General features: G+C 36.8%; 1 protein-coding gene across 1 annotated transcript in view; it reads right to left on the minus strand.

Moving 5' to 3' along the window:
- The window catches only part of LOC126416932 (formin-2-like), a 277,023-nt gene that overhangs the window by 3,015 nt on the left and 246,655 nt on the right, over positions 1–27,353 (minus strand). Inside the window, 1 exon segment of the mRNA XM_050084812.1 lies at positions 15,411–15,483. Within this exon segment, the coding sequence (XP_049940769.1) occupies positions 15,411–15,483 (73 nt within the window).

A 27,353-nucleotide genomic window follows, 5' to 3' on the forward strand; every position in this document is an offset into this window, starting at 1 on the left:
AAGAATTTAATTCTTTGAATTAACATACCTTTTGCAAATGTTTTTGGTGTGTAGGGAAAACTGATGGTACAGCATTTTCTCGGAGCCTTACTGTTGAAAGAGAAGTTCGGTCTATGTCCTCTTCTCGGAAATGCTGAGAACACATAGTGCTCCATTTAGACGCACGCCAATTCTTCCTCCTCACGGCATTCTCCCACAGAGCTTTCCGACTTTCATTTTTAGGAAATCTAAAATCATACAGGAGAAAAACACGCTACAGTACAAGTACCGATGTAGCACACGCTCATTCACAATGAAGCTGTAAAATCACACTTAACAAGACAACTTACACATGAAATGTTATTCCCTTCGATTTCGCATCACAATCAGAACAATTCGTACATCCGAACACCACACAAGTCACCATAATAGCGCAAAATCCTTCCAAAAGCGAGCGACAAGCCTATGCACACAAGCTTACAGCAGCAATGTTTTGGTCAGACTGAGATGGCTACCCTCGGCTTCACATAGCTTCGCAGCTGTGACGTCACGGTGTCTCCCTCTATTCTTACCTCCATGGTTATAGGCCCAATATCGATGCCAATTTTAAAAACAGCAAAAAATCTGTTTATAACCAGAAAAACCCGAAACGTGATCTAACCCTTTCAAACAAGTATGGTATTTTGGAAGCTATCGATGGGGCAGAGAGCATAACCCCAGTCTGCATCCAAACCAATTCAAGGTCTAACCTACAATTGAAGCCAACAACAAAGACTACTAAACAAGTCCCCAGAAAGTTTGTACCTAGGCCTAGAAGATCCGTAAACATTCAAATTCACGCTGGTAGCCAAGGTAGGAATGTGTATGCTGGAATAAGAGAGAAAAGCAACTTCAATGTTACTAGTTTTGTGAGATCAGGGGCATGCTTCAAGGAAGCCACCCAAAGTGCTGCAGGAAGTGTCAAGTCAGACCTCGACGTTTCTGTACTACTGATGGGAACAAACGATATGGCGAGAAACGAAAGGCAAAATCTTATCTCCTCACTGAAAGACAGGCTGCAAGATCTTCGGAGTGCCAAACTTATCTTTGTTTTTTCTGTTCTAACATGGTATAATCTACCTGCATGGCCATCCATCAATCAAGAGGTGAAGAAGGCTAACCAGGAAATGTTTAAGATGTGTAAACGCTTTAGGAATGTCACTTTCTTTGACCTCAGCAACATTGGTAGGAGGTTTCATACCATGGTTTTCACCTAAATATGTTAGGTAAAAGATTTGTCTCAGATGTTATTGTAGACATAGTAGAAAAATTTTGTCTGAATCAAGCTACGTACCATAATGCAATAGCCTTAGAATACAATGTTAACCACCCAGTACACTCTGATAATACTTTTTCAGTCTAACCAAGCACATTGATTTAGCAGTGTATAGTAATATCAGTGCTGATTCTAATTCCTCACAAAATAACCACAGTCTCAGAATTTGCTGCCTCAGTGTGCAAGGGCTGAGTAGTAAATCCCTAATATTGAATGAATTTGCCTTAGAAAATCAGTTTTATGTGATTTGTGTTAATGAGCATTGGTGGAAATATGATGAAATTTGCTTTATTCAATTTGATGACTTTAAACTGATTAGTAACTTCTGCAGGGATAAGTGTATACATGGTGGTAATGCCGTCTACATTAGAAACTCTTTGCTGGGTTATAGTAGCAAGCTAGATGTGAGTTTTCTGTGTAAGGAATTTGATTTTGAGGTATCAGGAATACATATAACAAGTGGAAAAACTGTGAGATAGTAATTGGTGTGTGTGGGGGGGGGGGGGGGGGGGGAGGGGGGGACCTAAATGCTGAGTTTGATGTCACAGAAGATAAACCCAGTGTACGAGAATTTAAAAATTTACTTAGGCAATTTAACTTTGTCTACCACAATACCAAACCAACCAGAGGCTTGGCCTGTCTTGATAACATCCTAACAAACTACTTATGATCAACTTTTTCGTGTGATGTAGTCAACTTTCCCTTTTCTGATCATGATGGTGTATTTCTCACTTTTGAAAATTCTTTTGTAACTCACAATACATCTCATAAGTTTAAATTAGTTGTAACAAGTCCTGTAGATGACTCAAAATAGTTTAATTTTAGATCCCAGCTTAGTTCCTTCAATTGGTTTGATATGTTTGCTAAAATAGAACATTTGTCAGCTGATTGTGTTTTTGAGAAATTTTTTTCAATATTCAATACTTCGTTTGAAATGATTATTCCGCAAAGAAATCAAAAAGATAAATAAAGAGTGGTTTACTCCCAAATTAGCCAATTTAAATAATAAAGTTATGTTGTTTTTAGATCTAAATAAAAAGATTAATACTCAGCAATCCAAATTTTTCTTTACAGAAGCTAAGAAAAAATATAGGGCAGCTATTATTGAAACAAAAAAACAACATAACTCTATAAGTATCGAGGCATCAAAAAATAAATGCGAAAAAGCTTGGAATATAATAAACTCAGTCGCCAAAAATAACAAACCAAAAGAGGTAGCTATCTCAGAAAATGATTTTAACAATTTCTGTATACAGTCAGTTAGGGATATTCAGAAAAATATCATTAAACCTGCGGAAACTGCTGCTCAAATGATAGAAAATTGTAATTTGTGGTTTAGGCATGACAGACATAATTTTGTGTTCTCTGAAGTGATGCAGCAGGAGGTTTTAAATATTGTAAATAAATTTAAGCCTTCGAGCAGCGCCGATATATACGGCATATCCTGTAAGATATTGAAAAATGTTATTGAATGCATTGTCGGCCCTCTAACTTATGTTATAAATAAGTGTCTGACACAGGGAATTTTCCCCAATGTACTGAAGCTATGTTGAGTTGTTCCTGTGTATAAAAATGGAGATGGAAAATGTCCATCTAGTTACCGCCCCATATTGCTCACTCCTGTTTTTTCTAAAGTATTAGAAACTGTTATGTATAACCAAATGTTTAACTTTCTAGATAATAATTCTATTATTTCCAATGAGCAATTTGATTTTAGGAAAAATAGATCGACCACTCATGCTATTGATTCGTTCATTCAAAAGGTTCTCCAGGTATTTGAAGATAAGGAGTTTGCTCTGGTCACCTTTTGTGATCTGAGTAAAGCATTCGATTGTGTGAACCACAAGTTACTTCTGCATAAATTAGAGATTTTAGGTTTTCAAAACAGTGGCTTGGGTATTGTTAGGTCTTTTTTGGAGCACCGTAAACAGATTGTTTGTATTAATGAAGATAGATCCAACGTAGCCAATGTACTGTGTGGTGTGCCTCAGGCCTCGGTGCTTGGCCCACTGCTTTCTCTGATTATGATTAATGATTTACCATCTAATGTAAGTTCCCATTCAATCTTATAAGCTGACGATACAACCTTTATCAACAATGACCCTGTCATTGAACTGTTAAAAAATATAACAGAAAATACCATCAGTGAAGCATCAAAATGGTTCAGAGTAAATAGTTTTTTATTAAATGAAAATAAAACACAGTTCATGTTTTTCAATTTAAGAGATACCTTATTTCTGAATGTTTCAAATAATGTTAAATTTCTTGGTACATATTTAGATGGTAAACTTAATTGGAATTACCATATTAACTATATATCTGCTAGGCTTTCTAGAGTAATCTGATTGTTGAGAAGGTTAAAAGGTTGTGTATCAGATCAATATATTAGATCAACTTATTTTGCCTTATTTCAGAGCATTATTTCTTATGGTTTACTATTATGGGGAAACTGTAGCCATGTACATGATATTCTTCTACTGCAAAAAAAAGTTGTAAGAATTATCCTTGATTCTGGTAGTCTAGATTCCTGCAAGCCATTGTTTGTGAAACTTACAGTTATGACTGTTGTTAATCTATATATATATATATATATATATATATATATATATATACCGTTGTTCTACATACCATGAACAATTTACCAAACCAAAGAGAAAATATACATTCGTATAATACGAGCAACAGGAAATGCATTGATGTACCTTTTCAACACTTAACTAAGTCTTTGAAAAGCTGTCATGTAATAGGTTCCAAATGCTGCAATAAATTCTCTCTTTGTAAATTGGATTGTCCTATTGAAAAGATCAAGCCAAAACTGTATGAGTGGCTGGTCGAGCATCCTTTTAATTCCCTTGCTGAATTTCTTGATTGCAGTCAAAAACAAATAACATTATAAACTTTGGCTGCTCCCGATATACTATATTAATTACTTCATTAGCAGTTCTAGTTACCTATTTGTCAGTAGCTAGTAATAAGCATTAATCTGTTCTTCTCTGCACAGTTGCAAAGGGCAGTTATTGTAATTTGATGTGATATTTCTTTGTATATAATATGTTTTCCTGTCTTGGTGTTCTGTATTCTGACTTTTTCCTCTATTTTGTACTGGTACATTCTGATTGATTTGGTTGTATTACTTCACTTTATATATTGTATCTCCTGTCTATTGACTATTTATAAAACTGTTGTAATATTGTACTTATAACGCCTGCATATAATTTTGTTTATATTTTGTAATTTGATGTTGTCTATTGCTTCTGTAAGCTTAACGACAATAAAATAATATTATTATTATTATTATTATTATTATTATTCTTTCCTTTCTCAGGCGTTATGGAAAGTGACGCGGACCTTGATCTAGCGTGACTTCCTTTTAACTGTACGGTATATGTTATATTGCATTTAGGAACTTTCAGGTAATTGAACATGTATCAATAATTACAGATTTCTGTAGATGTATATATACGTTTAGATGTAACTGTATTACATTGATGTATTGGTGGATATTGTGTTGTATGACTCCTGTAGTTGATAGTATAATTCGTATAATGTCAACTTTATCCTGATGTCACCTGTCGTTGACTTCCTCAGCCAGTTGGATGTATTTTTCAATTTTTTCTCCCGTTTTCTTTTGTGTATTTGTTGTATTGGGTATGGATATTTCGATTAGTTGTGTTAATTTCTTCTTTTTATTGGTGAGTTATGTGGTGTTGTTTAATCTGTTATAATGGTTCTGTTCCAGTCTAATTTGTATTCATCATTCTCCAGTACATTTTGTGGTGCATACTTGTATGTGGGAATGTGTTGTTTTATAAGTTTATGTTGTAAGGCAAGCTGTTGATGTATTATTTTTGCTACATTGTCATGTCTTCTGGGGTATTCTGTATTTGCTAGTATTGTACACCCGCTTGTGATGTGATCTACTGTTTCTATTTGTTGTTTGTAAAGTCTACATTTAGCTGTTGTGGTATTGGGATCTTTAATAATATGCTTGCTGTAATATCTGGTGTTTATTGTTTGATCCTGTATTGCAATCATGAATCCTTCCGTCTCACTGTATATATTGCCTTTTCTTAGCCATGTGTTGAATGCGTCTTGATCGATGTATGGCTGTGTTAGATGATACGGGTGCTTGCCATGTAGTGTTTTCTTTTTCCAATTTACTTTCTTCATATCTGTTGATGTTATGTGATCTAAAGGGTTGTAGAAGTGGTTATGAAATTGCAGTGGTGTAGCCGACGTATTTATATGAGTGATTGCTTTGTGTATTTTGCTAGTTTCTGCTCGTTCTATAAAGAATTTTCTTAAATTGTCTACCTGTCCATAATGTAGGTTTTTTATGTCGATAAATCCCCTTCCTCCTTCCTTTCTGCTTAATGTGAATCTTTCAGTTGCTGAATGTATGTGATGTATTCTATATTTGTGGCATTGTGATCGTGAAAGTGTATCGAGTGCTTCTAGGTCTGTGTTACTCCATTTCACTACGCCAAATGAGTAGGTCAATATTGGTATAGCATAAGTATTTATAGCTTTTGTCTTGTTTCTTGCGGTCAATTCTGTTTTCAGTATTTTTGTTAGTCTTTGTCTATATTTTTCTTTTAGTTCTTCTTTAATATTTGTATTTACTGTTCCTATTTTTTGTCTGTATCCTAGATATTTATAGGCATGTTTTTTTCCATCGCTTCTATGCAGTCGCTGTGATTATCCAATATGTAATCTTCTTGCTTAGTGTGTTTTCCCTTGACTATGCTATTTTTCTTACATTTGTCTGTTCCAAAAGCCATATTTATATCATTGCTGAATACTTCTGTTATCTTTAGTAATTGGTTGAGTTGTTGATTTGTTGCTGCCAGTAGTTTTAGATCATCCATGTATAGCAAATGTGTGATTTTGTGTGGGTATGTTCCAGTAATATTGTATCCATAATTTGTATTATTTAGCATGTTGGATAGTGGGTTCAGAGCAAGGCAGAACCAGAAAGGACTTAATGAGTCTGCTTGGTATATTCCACGCTTAATCTGTATTGGCTGTGATGTGATATTATTTGAATTTGTTTGGATATTAAGTGTGGTTTTCCAATTTTTCATTACTATGTTTAGGAACTGTATCAATTTAGGATCTACTTTGTATATTTCCAATATTTGTAGTACCCATGAGTGGGGTACACCATCAAAAGCTTTTTGGTAATCAATGTATGCGTAGTGTAGTGACCTTTGTTTAGTTTTAGCTTGATATGTCACCTCTGCATCTATTATCAGTTGCTCTTTACATCCTCGTGCTCCTTTGCAACAGCTATTTTGTTCTTCATTTATAATTTTGTTCTGTGTTGTATGTGTCATTAATTATTATTATTATTATTATTATTATCACTACTGAGCAATTCTCTAACACAGAGAAATTAAGTTTAGGCTGCAATCTGACATAGTGGTATCCATCGGCAGCATATCAATGGTCTCTGCAAATTCTAAAATCATCTGCTGATCTATGCCACCGCATTGCAACTCGACAATTGTCATATGAATATTGTGCAAGCCTGGGGGCATCTTCGTATGGAAATGTCACGGGCTAAATTCTGACACTGTGCAGAACCTCAGATTGGTTAACCTGTTGTTATTTCAGGTTCTATTAATCTTATGCTACTGCAAGTTATACAACTCTTCACCATAAGAACTTTTTCGTTTTTATTAACTAAGCCTCAGCAATCGATATATTTTAATCATAACAGGTAGGAGATACTTGTCATTCTTTCAGTAATTTTAGACTGGATGACAATTTTGCTTAAGGATGACTACTTCTAGACATTACTATCAGCGATTTGTTTTCTTGCTCCATGCTCCAATAGCAACTGCTTATCCTTTCATATCAGCAAATGTTTGAATCGCACTTACAGTCCATAAAATCACTTGTTTTTATTTTCGAAAGCTTTCTGAGCTCACATTTTCTGTCATTGTGTATGGTTTCCTGCGCAGTGGCCTTTTTTCATATGGAATACTGTTATTTGTAAGTTACAAAGTCTCCCTGTGGATATTAATGTTTTGCAATCAGGGCTGTGAGGTTACCGCTTCGTTTGTGTATCTTTCTTTTGGGGGTAGTGCCGCCGATAGCGATCTCAAGAAAAACATTTTCTATATCTATAATAATAAAGATGTGTTGCTTACTCTTAATGTTTACAGTATAACCCTTGGATATGCTCCAAAATTGTCAATCACGTCTTCTGAACAAGCTCTTTAGTTTTCAATATGCTTAACACAACAACAACAACAAAAAAAAGAGAACCACGTCATAGAAAATTAATATAAGGTAAAGGATAAAACAGCTAATATTGGTCGTAATTCACAGCCAGTGTATTTGAGAAATGTCAAAGATAATCTCTAGATCTCTTTCAACTTTTTTCTTCTTGGATTCCATTTGTTATCTGCAAGACGATAGGAGATATGTGTAATTGGGCTCTTTGTAATGTCTCAGTTATTGAAGAACAATCGTTAGTTTCCTCGTAAATGCAGGTAAATGCATCAATATTCACTGCACAATGCTTTTAGCGAGAACACATTAATTTTGTTATGTGAGTTTTATGTTACAGATCAATATGTCGGATTGTGCATACATTGTTTGACAGCAGGATGACTGATAGCTTGCGGCGTCACGTCATTTAAGTATTATGTCCACACAAAGTCAACCCCACATATTATTTTCTATGGGTAGGAATTAATAAATATTACCATTTATTATGCGAAAATCAATATATTTCCAATGTCAAAATTCTTTTACATGATGATGATGATGTACAATGGTCACTAGGGACTGATACATCTGAAGGAAAAATGATATAATACAATAATTGATTATTGTGTGCTATAGTGGTAACCGCATCGTGCTATTGCATTTGTAATGTGTATTTACAGAGGCAAACCTCGTTTAATGAATTGCATACCTTTTACAAGGTTTAAATATTTCTTCTAATTTTCATCCTCTCAGGAAGGAAAGATACCATACGGCTTGCAGATCTCGTTTATTTTCTACAGTTATTGATAGCAAGAGACTCAAACTATTTATTTGCACGTAGGTCCTGCAGCAAAATTATTTGCGAGAGCACGTTGGTCTATTGTGTGCAAGTCTCTTCACTTCTGCATAAAAATTACAATCTACATCCACATGAATAATCTTACTGTAGTCAAGTTTTGATCTCCATTCGCAGTTTTTACCTCCTACATACCCTCAGGGTGTCTCTTACTAACATGTAGGCCTACCTTCTTTTAGTCACATTATGCCAGAAATTTATTTTCTCTTCGGTTCGATTTTGTTCCTCTTCAACAGTTAACCAATTATCCAAACTACCCATCTGCAGTGAGGTGAAAAAAGTCATGGGATACCTCATAATATTGTGTCAGACCACCTTTTGCCGGGTGTAGTGCAGCACCTCGTTGTAGCATGGACTCCACAAGTCACAGGAAGTCCCTTGCCAAAATATTAGCCATGCCACCTCTATAGATGTCCATAAACTCGAAACTGTTGTCGGTATAGGATTTTGTGCATGAAATTACCTCTCTCTTATGTTCCATGTCTCCCAATCTGTAAGGCCAAATCACTTGCTCGAATTGACAAGAATGTTCTTCAAACAGATAGCAAACAATTTTGGCCCGATGACATGGTTCACTGCCATCCATAACAATTCCATCGTTCTTTGGGAACATGAACTTCATGAATGGCTGCAAATGCTGTCCAAGTATCCAAAAATAGCTATTTTCAGTCAATAATTGGTTCAGTCAGACCAGAGGAGCCAGGCCATTCCATGCAGGCTTAGCTCATACCATTATGGAGCCTCTGGCACCTAGCACAGTGCCTAGTTGACACCTTGGGTCCAAGGCTTCATGGGGCCTGCACTACACTGAAATACTACCATCAGCTCATGCCAACTGAAATCAGGACTCATCTGACCAGGCCACCGTTTTCCAGTCATCTAGGGTCCAACTGATATAGTCACAAGCCCAGGAGAGGCATTACTGGTGTTATACTGTTAGCAAAGGCACTCGCGTCAGTCGTCTGTGGTCAAAGCCTATTAACACCAAATTTTGCCACACAGTCCCAACACATACATATGTCATACGTCCCACATCGATTTCTCCAGTTATTTCAGGCAGTGTTGCTTGTCTGACAGCACTGACAACTCTATGTAAAGACTGATGCTCTCAGTTGTTAAGCGAATGCTGTCAGCCACTTTGTTGTCTGTGGTGAGAGATACTGCCTGACATAGGGTATTCTGTGCACACTCTTGACACTGTGGATATTGGAATACTGAATTCCTTAATGACTTTTGAAATGGAATGCCCCACACATCCAGCTCCAATTACCATCACACATTTTAAATGTTGTAAGTCTTGTCATGTAGCCATAATCATATTGGACACCTTTTCACATGAATCACCTTAGTATAAATGATAGTTCCGCAAATGCATTGCACTTTTGTGCCTTGAATGTACCTGATACTACCATAATCTATATTTGTGCATATCGCTATCACATTACTTTTGTCAGTTCAGTGTCATTTTCAATATTCTTCTGTAGTGTCACATCTGATAAAAGTCTATTCTCTTCTTCCCTATACAGCTGCAGTGGTGCAGTGACTGTTGGGACCAGCACACTTGTCCAAGTTTCCCATCCAGTACAGCACTTGGCCACGTGGCCAAAAGCCTTTGCATTTGTAGCACTGTGACAGTGTCTCATGATCTACAGGCAGGGACTCTACTCTTACATAGAAGCCCAGGAAATTCCCAACTTTCAGCAGTTCACTGGGGGTCTCTCTGCCACCTATGGAGGCCAGCTAGCCCCAGCATATAAGAGTGCAGTCTTACAAGGCTGGTTTGGCTGTGCAACTTCAATGGCGCTCCCAGTTCTTCCCTTGGACACCAGAGATGTCCACAAGCCATGGGAGGCTGCAAAGCACTACTTGAAGGATAACCTTTTAGGGTTTCTTACATCAACCCATAAAAACGGAATCCGTATAGGATCGCTTTGTTGTTTGTTTGTTTGTCTGTCTGTCTGCTAAAAACCCCGCTTTTTCTCAGGAACAGGTATACATGTCAATTTCACATACTAAGATCTACAGTCCCTAGGTGGTGTAATAAATCTAAGCTTGTAAGCCAATGCAGTCAAAAGACACAGCCATTTATGGCACATATTTTGCTGCTCGCACACAAACTCTCCAGAACCTGTAAGGTACTTCCCGCTGACATACAATCATGGAATCTGGCAAGACGCAAGGTTTCACACACTGGTAAAGGGAGAAAAATCAGGAAACTTAATTTTTAACTATACCATATGAAAAAAATATTTCTCTCGTCATTTCTTACCTGACTTGAAACTTAAAACTGAAATATTCTCAAAAGTCATGGAATTCTCGGGACCAATTTCTTTCCAGTATTAGTGTCAATGACAGACAAAAATAGTCAAGATTCTCGATTCTTGGGATGGACAAACTGTCAACACCAATAATTAATTTTGTACAGTGTCGTATTCGCTCCTGACCATACTGACTGTACTCATTCTTTCACGTAATATACATATAACTTCCTATTCCTGAGCTCCAATTTCTAATACATTTCCTACTCTCATAAACTCATATACACTTTTCAACACTGTTATACACTAGCTGATGAAAAGTATCTGGGCACTTATTAGTCAACATTAATGTGAGATCTGTTCAGCCTTCACCTCATGATGGCAAGAACAGTGCTTGAGACACTTTCAGTAAGCTGTCTTAATGTCTGCAGGCAAATGGTAATCTATTCTTCCTCAACAGATGAAACCGGAGAAGAAAGTTATGTTGGACATTGGGGTCTGGCACAAAGTCAACATTATAACTCATCCTAAAGGTGTCCACTGGATTCAGGCCAGAACTTGGGACAGGCCAACCCATTTCAGGCATGGTACTGTCCACGAAGCATTCCTTTACAGATGATGCTATAAGGCAGTGTGCATTTTTATGCTGATAAAAACAGTTATTGTCTCCGAACGGTTCCTCTACTGTTCAAAGAGCACAATGCTGTTCAATGTGTCGATATCATGCTATTTTTTACAACCAGCTCCCAATTTGCTTGACACTCCATGTCCGTCAGTACACGAGGTCCACCTGGTCTTTGTTTAGCTACTGGTGCAGTGACTGTGAAATGGAAACACAAAGTAGCAACAACAACAACAGTCAACTTGAGCAGCCTTAGAATAGTTGAAATATCCCTGATGGATCTGTTAATCAAGTGACTTCCATTGACTAATCCCCCTTCAAAACCAACGAGCTCTCCTGATCAAGCTAGTTTGCTATTACTGCTTGTGAATTGACAACACAATACTTCCTGCCTCATTTTATACTGGCTGGTCCACCTCTCACGAAATCTAGTGTAATGGGAACAGAAAGCTAATGGGTAATATGCTGTGAAAAGTTTGAAAATTATATTCCGTATTTATCTGTCTTCTTACATGTAAAAATTTTAAAATAATACACCGTATTTCTTTTTAGTAATGAATGATAAATTTTATGTTTTAATATAGCTATTAATGTTCCCAGTAAGTTGAAATTCTGTAATTTTTTAAGGTTCTGTACCTCAGTTAGTAAAAACACAACCCTTGTAAAATCACTTTGTTGTCAGTCAGTCCGCCAGTCCACCCACCTGCCCATCCAAAAACCTTTTTTCTCAGGAACCAGGAGATGTAGCACGTTGAAATTTATGTCGCATACTATGGTATGCAGTCAACTGGTGATGTAAAAACACGAAGCTTCTAAGTCAGCGCAATCAAAAGATATGTCCATTTATGTCACCTATTTTGATAATCACAAACTCACTCATCAAAACCTATAGGGTTCTTCCCGCAAGGCCAGAATCATGAAATTTGGAAGGAAGTAAGATTTCACAGTACAAGAAAAGGGAAAAATCCGAGATTGCTAATTTGTAATTGTATCAAACGAAAAAAAATTCTTTTGTAATTTATTTCGACTTCAAACTTCAACATTCCCAAAGGTCTGGAAGCAATATCTTGCCAGTATCAATGTCGATAACAAGCAAAAATCTTAGAGATTCTTTATTCCCAGGGTACATGAACTGTCTATACACATAAATTAATTTGTATGGAACACTCAGAGCACGAGTCCTACGTGCACTGGGCCAGTTTTTTTAATTACATCTGGAAACTTTGAAACTAATTTTATACCAAAGAACCTTGAGTCCAATGAATAGAGGTTAAGTGTGGATATAAGAATAGTCCTATCAAATACATCATCTCTTTGTTGTAGTCCAAGTAAGCTATGAATCTACACTTATACTTCCAAAGCCACAGTACTGTGTGCAGTGGAGGGTACTTTGTGTATCAGTGTCACTTCCACATTTCCTGTTCCAGTTGTGAATGGCTTACTGGAAGAATAGTTGCTGGTAAGCCACTTTGCAGGCTTGAATCTCCCTAATTTTATCTCGATTGTCTTCTTGTGAGATACAGGTAAGAGAAGGCAGTATATTGGCTTATTCTTCTAGGAATGTACACAGTCAGAATATCAAAAGTAAACTACATCTACATACATATTCCGCAATCCACCATACGGTGCATGGCGGAGGGTACCTCATACCACAATTAGCATCTTCTCTCCCTGTTCCACTCCCAAACAGAATGAGGGAAAAATGACTGCCTATATGCCTCTGTACGAGCCCTAATCTCTCTTATATTTGTGGTCTTTCCGCGAAATGTAAGTTGGCGGCAGTAAAATTGTACTGTAGTCAGCCTCAAATGCTGGTTCTCTAAATTTCCTCATTAGCAATTCACGAAATGAAAGCCTCCTTTCCTCTGGAGACTACCACCCAAGTTCCTGAAGCATTTCTGTAACACTTGCATGATGATCAAACCTACCAGTAACAAATCTAGCAGCCCGCCTCTGAATTGCTTGTATGTCCTCCCTCAATCTGACCTGACAGGGATCCCAAATGCTCGAGCAGTACTCAAGAATAGGTCATATTAGTGTTTTATAAGCAGTCTCCTTTATATATGAACCACATCTTCCCAAAATTCTACCAATGAACTGAAAACGACTATCCACCTTCCCCACAACTGCCATTACATGCTTGTCCCACTTCATATCGCTACACTGTGACGCAGAATGCCTCTCTTGCAACATCTGTCACTGGAGTTGGCTGTTCATCTTTGTGAAGATTTTGTGCTTATTAAATGAACTGTAATAAAATGTGCTGCTATTCTTTGCATCATCCTTATTTACTCTATCAATCCTATCTGATATGCTTCTCAGACAGATGAGCAATATACAAGCATTGGTCAGACTATTGTCTTGTAAACTGCATCCTTTTTTATTGAACTACACTTCCTCAGCATCCTTCCAATGAAACTCAGTCTGTCATCTGCCTTACCTATAATTAATTTTGTATGGTCCTTCCACTATAAATCACTCCTTATGCATACTCAGACATTTTATGGAAGTAGCTGCTTCCAGTGATAGTTCTGCAACTGTATAATCATACAATAAAGTGTCTTTCAGTCTATGTTTACACATCATGTTACATTTGTTTGTGCCGATGGGTCAATTACCACCCCCTGCACCAAGCATCGATCCTCTGCAGGTCTCCCTGTATTTTGTTAAAATATTGTAGTGTTGCAAATTCTCTGTAAACAATATCATCATTCGTGAAAAGCATCATGGAAATTCCAACATTGTCTACTATGTCATTTGTAAATACTGCAAAGAATAATAACCTTATGTTACTTTCATGTCTGAACATTTCACTCCATTGATAATGACATTGTGTGTTCTGTTTGTTAAAAACTCTTCAATCCAATCACTCAGTTTGTCCTATATTTCATATACTCATATTTTGTTCATCATGTGGCAGTGCAGAACTGTGTTGAATATCTTCCATAAGTTAAGGAACACAGTATCTACCTGGGCACTTGTACCTATTGCTTTCTGTGTCTGAATAAAGTGCAATAACACAGCTCCCTTGTGATATAAAATCTGAAGAAAATTCAAGTGTAGCTATGATTTCATAAATCACATACGCAAATGGAGACAACACTGACTTAATTATTTTCATGTAAATGTGAGAGGCCAGAGTTCCAAGAAACTTGGTAAAAGAAATGCCCAGTTTTTTAACCCTGTTTTTCCCTGGTTGTGATGACAGGGCACACTACGTAACAACTAGAACTGTTACAGGTTTATCACATTTTCTGTAGAGAAATGGTATTGTTACTTCTGTGAAAATTATCATTTGTTCATTAATCAGGTGACTCAGTATTATCTTCTTCTTACTGAACCTGTGTTCCTCCATTGATACCTGAGCACACATTATTTTGACATGGATGCTCTGACATGTATATAGAGGTTTCACTTATATCTGTATTAGTTCTGTGTAACTTTTCCTGGACAGAACAGTATTTACAACCCAGTAGCTGTGTACTGGCTGACTGTGATATCAACATACATAAAAAGTTTACACATAAACCTGTCACATTAGACTCTTCGTAATCTGATATGTGGTTCTGAACAGACAAGATGGGTCACTGACACAATTACTAAGATTTGAAGATGATCCTGAGTGATCAAAACATGTAATCTGATAAAAAATTGCAACTGAGGCTGAAGTATAAATGAGAATTATCTTGAACATTAGAAACTCTTTACTTGAAATTTATGGTTTGTTTTATGCACATTCTTATACAGAAACACAGGTGACAGAGCAGTAAATGTACGTTTATTTATAATACAAGCTATTTACAGTGTGTTAATAAATAATGAATCTGTTTTAATTTAATAGCACCATATGTAACATTTACATAATTTTTGAAAGTACCTTGGTGAATCAGTAGCATGAACAGAAATGACAATGACAGGAATGAGTAGTCATGCAGATGAAGAGGTACAATGTGTAGACTTGTTTCTCAACTCACAGGTGTCATCTTTGCTCGCATCTGTACTCTTGCTTTCTGTAAGTAAATTAAAGAAATTTTGAATCAAAGCCTGGGCTAGTTAGTAAATAAGCAAAATGAGTTGCATACATTAAACAGCTTCAGTTTATTTTAAAAAATACTAACAGAATTTTAAAATTACATTCATGTCAAAGATGATTCAACTTACCAATCCACCATCTGTTATTTTTGATTTCTCTATCTCTCGTTTTTTCTCACGTTTCTGCTTCACTTCTTGTAACCTTAAAAAATTATATTAAACAGATCAGAAACCATGTAAAAATGTTTCATTATTTGTATGAGTAATGAACAACAGCAAGTGAATGTATTCTCACAGAGAAACAGGATCTTGCTGATTATTATGAACAGAGTTTCACACATTTATACAGTAAATGAGGAGAATGATAACTATTCTGCTTGTTTACACTATTTACAGGCAAGTGTACATTGTTTATATTCCTCTGGAGCTAATACACAGTGAATAAATTATACCATGAGTAATTTCATTGACCAGGTGAGTCAAGCTAAGTCTAACAATGGAAAGTCCAATTTGAAATATTAAGAACTATGAGAAAGAGAATGGCTATTCACCATAAAGATGACACACTGAGTTGCAGACGAGCACAACAAAATGACTGTTACACACCAAGCAGTAAAGCTGCCAGCAAAGAATCAGGAGTTTGGTGGAGGGTGTGGGGTGCAGTGGATTATTGAAGGTTGGGAAAGAAATCAAAGGCTGTAAAACTTTTACAATAATGCAATAGTGCTGGTCTACATTTATTCCATAACATGTTTTATAAAGCTCTTTGTTCCATCATTAGATAAAAACTGCAGTAATGTGTCAAGAGAACAAAACATATGGACAAAGTAACTCCAATAAGGAAACGGGAGCCACTTTCATTGTACTGTACCAAGAAACCCCAAAAGCCAAAGAATTACAGATTACAGATCCACAACTTCATTATAAATGAATTCTAAGATAATGACCCATATAATGACATCATTTCTTTCAGGTACAGAATACTGCAATTTATGGACTGTTGCAGTTTCTTTGCTATTGTGCCACAGACCTGAATATGCAGTTTCAAACAAATGAAAATGACTTACAGGTAGCAGATGGAGATATCATCAGGCAGGCACTTAATGAAACAGATGTATTCTGTCTAAACAGTGTGTCCAATCCCTGTGATTTCCAGTATTTTCAAGGACTTTTTAGGGAAATTTTTCTGTAAGACAGAGCTGCCAAATAACTCCAGGCACAGTGATAACACTCAGCAGAGAAACAAAAACTGGCAGATTTGGTATTGCAAAGGATAACAACAATAATACATTTGGACTTGACACCCACTGGTATTTACTGATGATGATAAAAATGTTTATAGATCTCACTGGTGATGAGAAAAATTGGAAATGATTAATTAAAGAAATTTCAACCAGTCCCTAACACTGGTAACAGGTCAAGACCACAAGGCAGAGAAACTCAGTTTTCTTGTGAATGCTGATGAGCAAAAAGAAACAATACTAGAGGAAATATTCAGGGACTAGGCAGGAATTTTTATTTGTAACTTGTTTCTGAGTGCATGATTCATTATTTGATGCTAGTGGTAACACTGTGTGGCCTCTATTTACCAGTACATGTTAGATTCCAGGATTGCTTATCAGTTTCCTTTCCAAGAAGATTAATGTGAATATTGTAAATTACTGTGAGTATATTTTTCAGACATGGCACATCTGGAGCCAACTGTCCTACAGCCTGTGCTACAATTATTACAACAACTGTCTGGAACCGTGGAGCTCACTGTGCTATGCTTGGCTAGACTTGAAGAAAGCAAGGATGAAGGCCAAAAACAACCATTACAATTTAAAGTTGTAGTTGAAATCCTTACCAGCTTACAATTCAAAAGCTGAGGCCTGGAACAACTGTATTTGACACTGAGAGCATCACTTCCTCAAGCATAAGAGATTAGCTGATATAGAATAAAAACCATTTTTACTAGCATATGCAGGCCCCACTGTATTTCAAAAGGCTATGTTGCTGCTGCCAGACATAATTTTTTTTCAGTGTTCCAAGAAGTCATATCAAAGCCTTAAAAATGGATTACTAAGTTACAGAACCTGAGTAGGGAATGTAAATTTCATTGTGAGAATAATCAGTGTAAGAAATCTTATGCAGACACTAATTCATGATACATTTGTCATGCACTCCCATGACAATAAATTAAAGAAGGGCCTGCTTAGTCTAATAAACACATCTTTGTGAGACTGTCTGCATTGATTTGGGCACATGTGCAATTACATGTCTTGCTGAAGTATCATTGTGCGAAGAAACTGACATATACACTTCCACTCAGCAGCTGGCACAGCCAAGTGACTGGCATCGCCACATCAAAAAAAAAAAAAAAATGGAGCACTCACAGTCAGTAATCAAGTTTATAAATACTAAATTACAACATCATACATGCTGTGGCACCAACCAGAGAAGAGAAAATTGTTTCTGTCAGAACACATGTTGTAATTATTGTAAAAAGACTGGATGTATGACTGAGGTGTTTGAATTGAGGCACAACCAACAAAAATAGCACACACACAAGCTTATGAGACTCATTGATTTATTAAGTCAAATAATTTTCATAACAAATTTGTGCAAATTCCAAAACTTTCATGGATGGAACATTTCATAAATGCCATCTTTTCTGTCAATAATAAGTGCTCATCTATAGCTCTTTGAGAGGCAACCATTTTTCAAATTGATGCATGGCAGTGAATTTCAATCATTGACCTATAGGCATACTGAAAATTGGTATCAACAAAGTTAACAGACTTTCAAAATTCCCTATTCAGTTCAGGAAAGCCCAGTAACATACAATTTTCAACAGATGTTACTTTTAAACAATTTACAAAACAGGCAACATTTGTGGTTGTAAATTCAAATAAAGCAACTAATTTAATAGGACTGGGTCTGTATAATGCTTTAAGCTCCACCATTCACCTAGGAGCAAATGAAGTTCAAACTGACATTCTGAATGGAAAGTTAAATCAGCTGTTGCAAAAGTACCATGATATTTTTTTCTGAAGCAAGAAGAAATATCAAAGGATATGAGGTGCACATTACACTGAAGCTGAATAAAGTGCCAAAATTTTGCAAAACAGTCAACATTAATTTTGCCCTAAGAGATTAACTAAACAAGCAGAATGAGGTTATCAAAGCCATAACCATTAGCCAGTGGAAACACCATCATGGTTGCACAGAAACCAAACAGCTCACTATGCATCTACAGAGACTTTCAAGCAATAATTAATGACCAATCAATAATTAACTCATATCCCATTCCCTAGAATTGATGTCCAAGTTAGCTGGTTATGTGTACTTTGTCAAGGAAAATCTTGAAGAAGCACATCGGTAAATTCCCTTGGATGAAGGCGATAAATACTCTGTTTGGTCACTACTATTATAAATGGTTACACTTTGGTAAGCCAACACACTGAGTTTGTTCCACAGATATTTAGAACAATTCGTTTGGAAGGCTCTGAATGCTGTTAAATGCCTTAATGACATAAATGTCTCAAGCACAACTCGACAGGAACTCTTACAGAATTTGGTACTTGTTTACAGAATTCTACAAGCACCAAATTTGAAATGCAACAAAGACAAATGTATCTCCTTTCAGTACAAAGTGCAGTACTAAGGACAAATACTGTCTGCACAAGACATCAAGCTGATGCTGCAAATTGCTGATGAAACTAAAAACATTCCGGCTCCCAAGGATGTCAGGAAATTGCATTCCATTTTAGGACAAACAAATTATTATGAGAAGTTCATGGCTTATCCAGCTTCCATCAGTGAACCACTGTACAAGTTATTACATAAAGGCAAAAATGAACTGGAACAGTGCATGCTAAGTGCGTTTACCAAATTAGAATCTTGTTAGTTTGACACCAAATGCCTTACAATGTATGATTTGAGTAAAATGCTCACAGCTACTGTAGATACTTCAAACTGTGATGTAGGTGTCATTCTCCTGTGGTTTTGAGTAACCAATTGCATTCAATTCAAAGACTCTGACAGTGGCACAAAGAAATTAAGATCACAACAAGGAGAGTCTCATATTTTGAGTCAACAGATTAGGTAATTACATTTACAGTCACCAATTTAGCCTCCTCACAGACCACAAACCTGTAATGTCTACTTTTGACCTGACCTGACCTGAACAGTACTGTTTGTACATGGACCACTGAACATTTGCAGTACTGGGTGCAACATCTGTTGAGTTCTGATTATGAAATTATATTCAGTCCACAATACAATATATTAATGGAGATTTGCCTTCATGTCTACCAAGAGGATAAGACAAAATGTTTGACTCACCAGCTGATGTTGGTTTTTTAACAGTGGACACAATGTGGAAAATTTCCAGTAAACTCACATTTAATTGATAAATTTGTGCCTATAGATCCTGTTTTGTTCAAGATCAAACAGTAGGCCCAGTGATAAGAAATTACTTAATCAGCCAGAGACTTCTGGAATATGAGGCATGCACTTACTGTATACAAAGATGTCATTCTATTCCTGTGTTGTTTGAGTCTGAAATGGGACTACCTTCCCATCTCTATCTGAAATTCTTTCCTCATATCAACATCCTATTAAGAGGTCAGTTTAGCTCAAATTTTTTTAACTTTCTTGACTTTTACTGATATGTCTATACCCAATTCCAGTAATAAACTGGCCTTTAAAAAATTAATACAGACGTGTCTATTATCTCAGATTAAATTTCACATTAATATACTACTAAATTTATATGTGCAACTAAGGGGAATAAGCCATTTGTTAATAATCTAACTTTGAAATTTCATGATATGAACTATGCACTCATGTTACACCACATATTCTTTAATATATACCTCTCCTCTATTTCTGAAAAGCTACAATGTTTATTCATTATGGTCTTCTAAAATCATAACTCTACTTGAGAGCAAACCAAAATATTGTTACTACTATTTTATTCAATGTAATTGGGTTGTAATTGACTAAGTATAATTTATATTATTGCACTTCATATTCTTTGGAATTACAAGTGAAACTATGTGAACTTTTTCTAATTATACATGCAGAACTCTTAGGGCAATATGTGGCCCATTTTTTATGCATGTAACCAAAATTGCCTCATGACCTTTAATTGTTATTTAGTAAATCACAAATTCTGTCATGTATTTCATTGCTTTGTTTTTCATAAAAGGAAGTGCCATATGAGCCACAACATGCACCCATCTACATTATTGACTTTTGGAAGCCATTTGTGTGAGAGTCTTTCGGAGGATGTCAGACGGTCAAGGTACATTCCACCTACACACTTGGTAATCAGTCACAACCTATGACAAAAAAGTATTAGATTCTGTTTTTTATTTCAAAATTAGCACTAAAAGGATGCAAGGATTGAGGACTTTCTGAAGCAAAACCCTTAAGGATATCAGAGTTGAGTACCTCATCATATGGAGCAGCTAAGTCGTCATATCAACTTTCATTAACTGTGATTGAAGTTTTCTAGTTTCATTCGTCTTTGCACTTGTGAAAGGTGATGGCCCAAATTATTAAGCTGCTCTGATGGTGTGATTGAGAAAGCACTATTACTGCTTTCCAACCATAGTCAGAACTTAAGATACCATATATTTTTCTCACTTAGCGTCAGTGGCAATTAAAGTGCTTCGCTGCTTTCACTATTAAGAGTGGCATTTTCATACTAAGCCACTAAAGATACTAAATGTCATTGGGGCAAACAACTGTTAAACCCTTTTTGTAAGAAACAATTGATTAACACGAATCCACAGCTTCCTAAGTCACATTCTCAGTTTAAGGTCCATAAGGTAATCACCCAATTTGTCCGATAGTGAACAGAGTTAGTAGGAGAGTGTTAGCTAGGGACCTTCAAGAGTGTTAGATAAGGACCTTCACAGAAATTTTAAAAAATCATTCATTATCCAAAATAATTATTCAGTAGCAAATAGTCAGATCTTGGTGAATAAAATTAGAAACTAGGAATGTAACCAAGAGACAAAATTAATATTCCAGAATGATATTTTCACTCTGCAGCGGAGTGTGCACTGATATGAAACTTCCAGGCAGATTAAAACTGTGTGCCGGACCAAGACTCGAACTCGGGACCTTTGCCTTTCATGGGCAAGTGCTCTACCACTGGACTGCAAAAGGCAAAGGTCCCAAGTTCGAGTCTCAGTCCGGCACACAGTTTTAATCTGTCAGGAAGTTTCAAAATTAATATTGTTTGCTATTACTAATTTGTACACTAATGTTCCAGTTAAAACAACTGTAGAAATTGTGGAGAAAAAACCTATGTACTTCCAAAAAGGTACAACAACAAATTACAAATCTTATACCTTTATTAAAAGTGGTAGTTAAATATAATTACTTTGAATTTAATTGCAAACTGTTTCGACAACCAGATGGGCTTGCAGACTTTTTATAAATTCACTGGAAGAAAAATTTTGCAGAAGTTATGCTGCTACAGAATTAGGCATTTATATATGATAGAACTAATGAAGAGGTTAACTAACTCTTTGAAATACTTAATACTCTTCATGAGAAAATTAGTTTCATTTGTGAGTTACAAGATTAAAGAGAGATCAAAATTTGGTCATAGTAGATGATAAAATGACTTTTAATAACGTCCACATGGCAACAAATAATGATCAGATTGTGCCCTTGTTTCAGCACAGCACATCCTCACTTCCATAAGACAGCTTTGTTTCATTCAGTTATTCATCATGATATAGGCACAACACTATCACTAGTTAAACTAAAGAAAAAAATAATTTAATTAAAACTGTGGTCTTTAATAATGGTAATGAACCGTCATCAGTGGAAAAAAAATTTTTGAAGTGAAAAGCAATAGGAGAGTCACTATTATAAGTAATGTCCCGAATGAGCATATTGACAAAGGAAAAGGTATTTCAGCCCCAGCTTAATTAGGTAATCATCAATAGGATTCAGCATCTGTTTGTTAAAAAATGTGGCTGCGAGGTGGTTTTCTCCACAAATAATAGTTTACAAAAAAAATTTAATCCATAATTTAAAAACATCAAATGGACCACTACAGAGGTCAGGAGTCTGCAAAATTAATTGCGATAGTTGCCCAGTGTTTTATATTAGACATACCAGTACGCCTTTTTTCATGTAAGACATAAGGTACACTAACTAGGGAAGAAAGGTACTAATGTTCGTAATGCTTATTCACAGAGTATTTATTTATATTTGGAAACAGTCCAAAAGGAACAGATGAAATGATGATTCTCATAGAGAGAAGAAATTATGGAAACCTGATGTCTTGGAAGGACTTCATATCGTCAGACATTTGGTTGGTAATGATGGCCTCATCTTAAATGGACAACTACAGTTACAAAACAAGAGCTTCTTTAAAATCCTTAAGCCACTGCACACAACCACACTGATGTCAAAAATTGAAGCAACAAACCTCTAATTCCCTCATTCTGTTGTTTCTTGGATGTGGTGACAGTTTAGAGGGACGGAACTATATCCTGAAGACCAGGGCAGTGCCTACCATTTGTGAAATCAGAAAGAGAGGAACATTATTTGGCCATAAGGGCACAACTGTACCACCTTAGTACTGCACGGCACTTAGCATCTGACCCTACAGCATCCACTGGACACATTGTGTCGAGGCAAATGGCAGAGTGGCCTTTATTGTTGAAAATCTGTTGTATGTGTACCTTTGATGTGTCTTCACAGAAGGGAATATCTGGAGTGGAGTTGTCGGCATACCACTTCGATGGTCGAACAGTGGGCCAATGTTCTTTTCACAGATGAGTCTCAGTCTGGTCTGGAGAGTGATTCTCGATGGATTCGCATCTAGATGGAATATGAAAGTTGATTTCAGGACCCAAACACTGTGGAAAGTGTCTGACATCGAAGACCCCCAATAGTGTGGGGAGGGATTATGTTAACTACACGAGTAACTATTCACGAAACTGTGCGGGTGAATTGGTAAGATTTACCTGTGGTCAGGCATCACAATAAGACCTTGGGACCTTGTGCAGTTGTTTCGAGGTGCTGTGGGCCTAGACTTTGTATTGATGGATGATAATGCTCGACCTCATAGAGCATGGAGGCTATGACAGGGTGTATACATGGACAAGGAAAAAAAAACTCCCGGATTTTTCCCGGTTGAAAATACACTTTCTCCCGGGTGAAAATACACTTTATCCATGTTAAGTGACAGTATACTTTTCCTCGGCACTGTAAAACTTATCAGTCTTTTGAATGTTTATGGTTTTCTACACAGATGTAGAATCTGCCGGCACTTTAGAAAACGAAACCCAGGGGAAAAAAAACACGTTTTGGAAAGATCTTTGATGTACAGCAACACGCATGCTGCATTTTTTATGGAGGTATATATTCAAATTCCACCAAACACTGCATGTTACTTTCCATAGCAATGAAATTGAGATTGCGATACGCTTTTGTAAGCCAGTCATAGCTCATGCCACGTGATCTCGTCACCTCATGAAAGCATAGGACATGTGATGCAGTCGACCAATAGCAAGATCACTCTTAAAAAAATGCGAACACACAAAAAAGAGAAGTTAATGGTTTAAATTAATATACATAGTGTTGCTACAAGAAAAACAAAGCTTTCACAAATAATATTGGTTTCGAAGATTAATAAGCTGCAAGAGAAGCTAAGCTTCCACATATAAAATGCTGATCTTTTTGTGAGTGTTAGACTTACAGATATATCACACAAATGTGCCAGTAAAATTTTTAATAACGATGTATATGTCTGATCTAGGCTCGAAATCCTTGAAGATGGTCATCCTCAAAGAGTTGATTTTTAAATGAGAGTCAAACGCTCTGTGATTTAAGAAACTCATTGTACATTCTTGCACATAGTTCATCTTGTGCAAAAGGAAATTTACTTTCAAAGTAACACTTTTCAAACCACCATTCGCAATATTTTCCCGTGACCTGTTAGAAATTGGTTCGTTTCAGCAGTCGCCAGAGAGCGCCAGATAAAAGGCATCATCGCGCTTGCGCACCTACGATGACGCAGGAAACCCGCATGTTCGTACATGTAAAACATTAAAAAATATTGCATTGTGTCATAAAACTCGTGAACCATACTAAAATGCATAATTCGGCTTAAGGTGCACAATCGTATGTCTAGATTAGGATGTAAATTTTCTTGAGTACCAGTACCGTATTATCTCATGTTTGGTTCTTTATTATGGCACAATGCCATACAAGCTAAAAGATGGAAACATGCACTTCAGATGCAGCGAACAGTTGAAACTAGCCAACAGTGTGAAATTAAACACTTCGTTTCAAATAAATTGACTGCCTCAACGCAAAAGATTAATAAAAGCCAAATCTCTTTAGCAAAGCAACAAAAATAACTTCATTCTTCTGCAAGGCGATTAATGGTTGACTGTCGGAAAGGTGGAAATAAAACCTGAAACTAACAACATATTTTAGCCCTCCGTAATTGTGGAAATGTATTTTAATTCATTTGGTAGCTCCCGGCCACAGAAATCCATTTTGTTTTCATTTAATGCGAGAGCAATAAACATAGAGCAAACAGCAAAATCACTAAATGTAAACACGGCTCACGTGGAGACTACCCACCTCCCCACATTAACTCAGACTGCTCTGTGCATCAGCCCCAGATCTACCATATTTCCGAACCAGAGCAATTTAGATAGTGGCGCCCAGCCACTCATCTGTAGCCAGAAGTGGGAGAAGGTACTACTCATACGCGACTCAACTGCGAATGCACAAGAGCCTGCCCGCAACTGCACAAATGAATCTAATGTAAACAGCTGTCACGTCACGCTCATCCGAGGCAATTTGTTGTTAATAAGCACTGCATATTCTTCCTAAAACCCTTGACACACTTTGGTTGGCAGACGCTTGTAAGAGCACTGTGATTTGTTGTTGTACATGGCGCATTTCCTTTGCGACTTAACTTTTATTTTCGTTTCTTTTTTCTCTCGTTCATGTTTTGTTGCTGCAGTATTATTCTGCAGAAGCGGGATACAGTAATATCCTTCGTGAGAGTATTGGTTCTTACCAGTCAAAATCACAAAAATTTAACTGTTAACTAAAACAATGAAAAATTCCCGGAATTCTAAAAAATTCGAGTTTTTCCCGGTTTTCTCCCGGACGAAAAAATTTCCGGGTTTTTCGCGGATGTCCCGGGTCGTATACACCCTGTTTGACTTTTTCCTTCTTTTTTGTTTGAAATGGAAGATGATGTTGCATGCATGGAGTGGGCTGCTCACTCTCCTGATCTGAATCCCACAGAGCATATCTGTGATGCACTAGGGAAATGGGTTGCACCATGACAGCATCCACCAACCACTCTCCAAGACTTTTGAGAAGCTCTGCAGGAATAATCGGTGTTATTGCCTCAATGTGAGATTGATGACATCATTCGCAGCATTTTCCATTCTTGTGAGGCCTGTATTGGTGCTTACTGAGCACATTAATCTGTTGTCAGAGTGTGTGCACAAATCTGTGATGTTGGACAAAAAAGAAGAACATTTTTACATTTTTGTCTACCACTATGCATGTTGCAATTCATTTCATTCTGTATTCTTTACATTGTTTCGACTTTACTTTCACCCGTTTACACTGCTTTGTGGCAATATAAAAGCAACTTTGCAAAATTTCTATTTGTTGCTTTAATTTTGGACACCAGTGTATAAGGTGCTTTTTGTTGAAGTTCAGCTTGTGGCTGCACGAGTGGCTTTAAAATTGACATTAATGTTGGATGCAATCTTTGATGGAGTTTCTCAGCTGGAGATAGTGCATCAAGTGGGCTGGTTCTTTACTGAGAGAGAATGATCAGTGAAGTAGTGTCTTTACTGTACTGGTTAATAAGCTTCATCATGTGCAAGTTCAGATGAATGTTTCAGCGAGTCCATTGGACCCAGGATGAAACTGAGCCACTCTGAAGTTTGAAAAGGAGTCAGTTTCACAAATTAGTTTGAATTCCTGAGAAGAAAACTGAGTACAATTGTCAATGAGAATAGATTCTGGCATTCCTTCAATAGAAAAGACTTGTGACAAAGCCTGAATAGTCTTAGTAGAAGATATATGTGATCAGTGTTATGATGCTTGTGGACACAGAAAATTTTTTTGATGCAGAGTTGACTGGTATTTTTGACATAAGTCGCATTTAGACAGCATCATTTCAATGTATTCATCATGTATCTCAATATATAAACACAGGTACCACGTGTAGTCACAGAGCAGCTCAGTAATGTCTTCTACCAAGTGAAATGTTCATATGGAGTCACAACATGTCATAAAAAAATCAGCCTGTGCCACACTACACTCACATGAAGATAGGCAGAACTCCTAGACTATTTTCTATTACAGAATCTGGAGACCAGTACACATCTAGCCATCTAAGGGACCTTCTGATGCAATGGGCAGCCAACCCCGCCAGCATCTCAGCTGTGGGGAACAGATGAATCCATCAGTGACAAACCAGTGGAAATGTCAAAGAAGTTACTGTTGCCATGGCTGAGAATGCTGAACACAATGTGCAGTCTTCAAGCCATCTATGAACTGTGTCATGACAGCTGAACATTCCATGATCATCCACTCCAAAAGTGCTGCAAAAAACTGTGAAACAGAATCTCTAGCGCAATTACAGGCTGTCATGGATGCAGATGGGGATCACATTGAGCAATGATTGTAACCTAGAATATAAACATGGTACACAGTTAATGAATGTTACCCTCTCATGTGGAAATTAAAAGTGCATTGCTTTCAATGGTTTACTTGTTATTTCCCTTCTGCATGTCCTCCCACTTCAGACCAGCCTCTTGACATTGAAATGGCAAATGTTTAACTGCACCATGGTTTTGAATGGGTTTCCCATGGTGTCATTGGTGAATGGCAGGGGGAGCAACATACATTCATCCACCAAATATGAATGCCATGAAGCAAGGAAGCAAGACACTGATGAAGCAAACTGGTTCTATCATCAGTTACTCCCACTCCAGGGGAGAAAGATTGTGTACATGGCTCAAGAGATATACAACGATGTAAGAGAGGCCACCACTACATAGGCACAAC

This window comes from Schistocerca serialis, chromosome 8, assembly GCF_023864345.2.
Source record: "Schistocerca serialis cubense isolate TAMUIC-IGC-003099 chromosome 8, iqSchSeri2.2, whole genome shotgun sequence".
NCBI classification, from domain to species: domain Eukaryota; kingdom Metazoa; phylum Arthropoda; class Insecta; order Orthoptera; family Acrididae; genus Schistocerca; species Schistocerca serialis.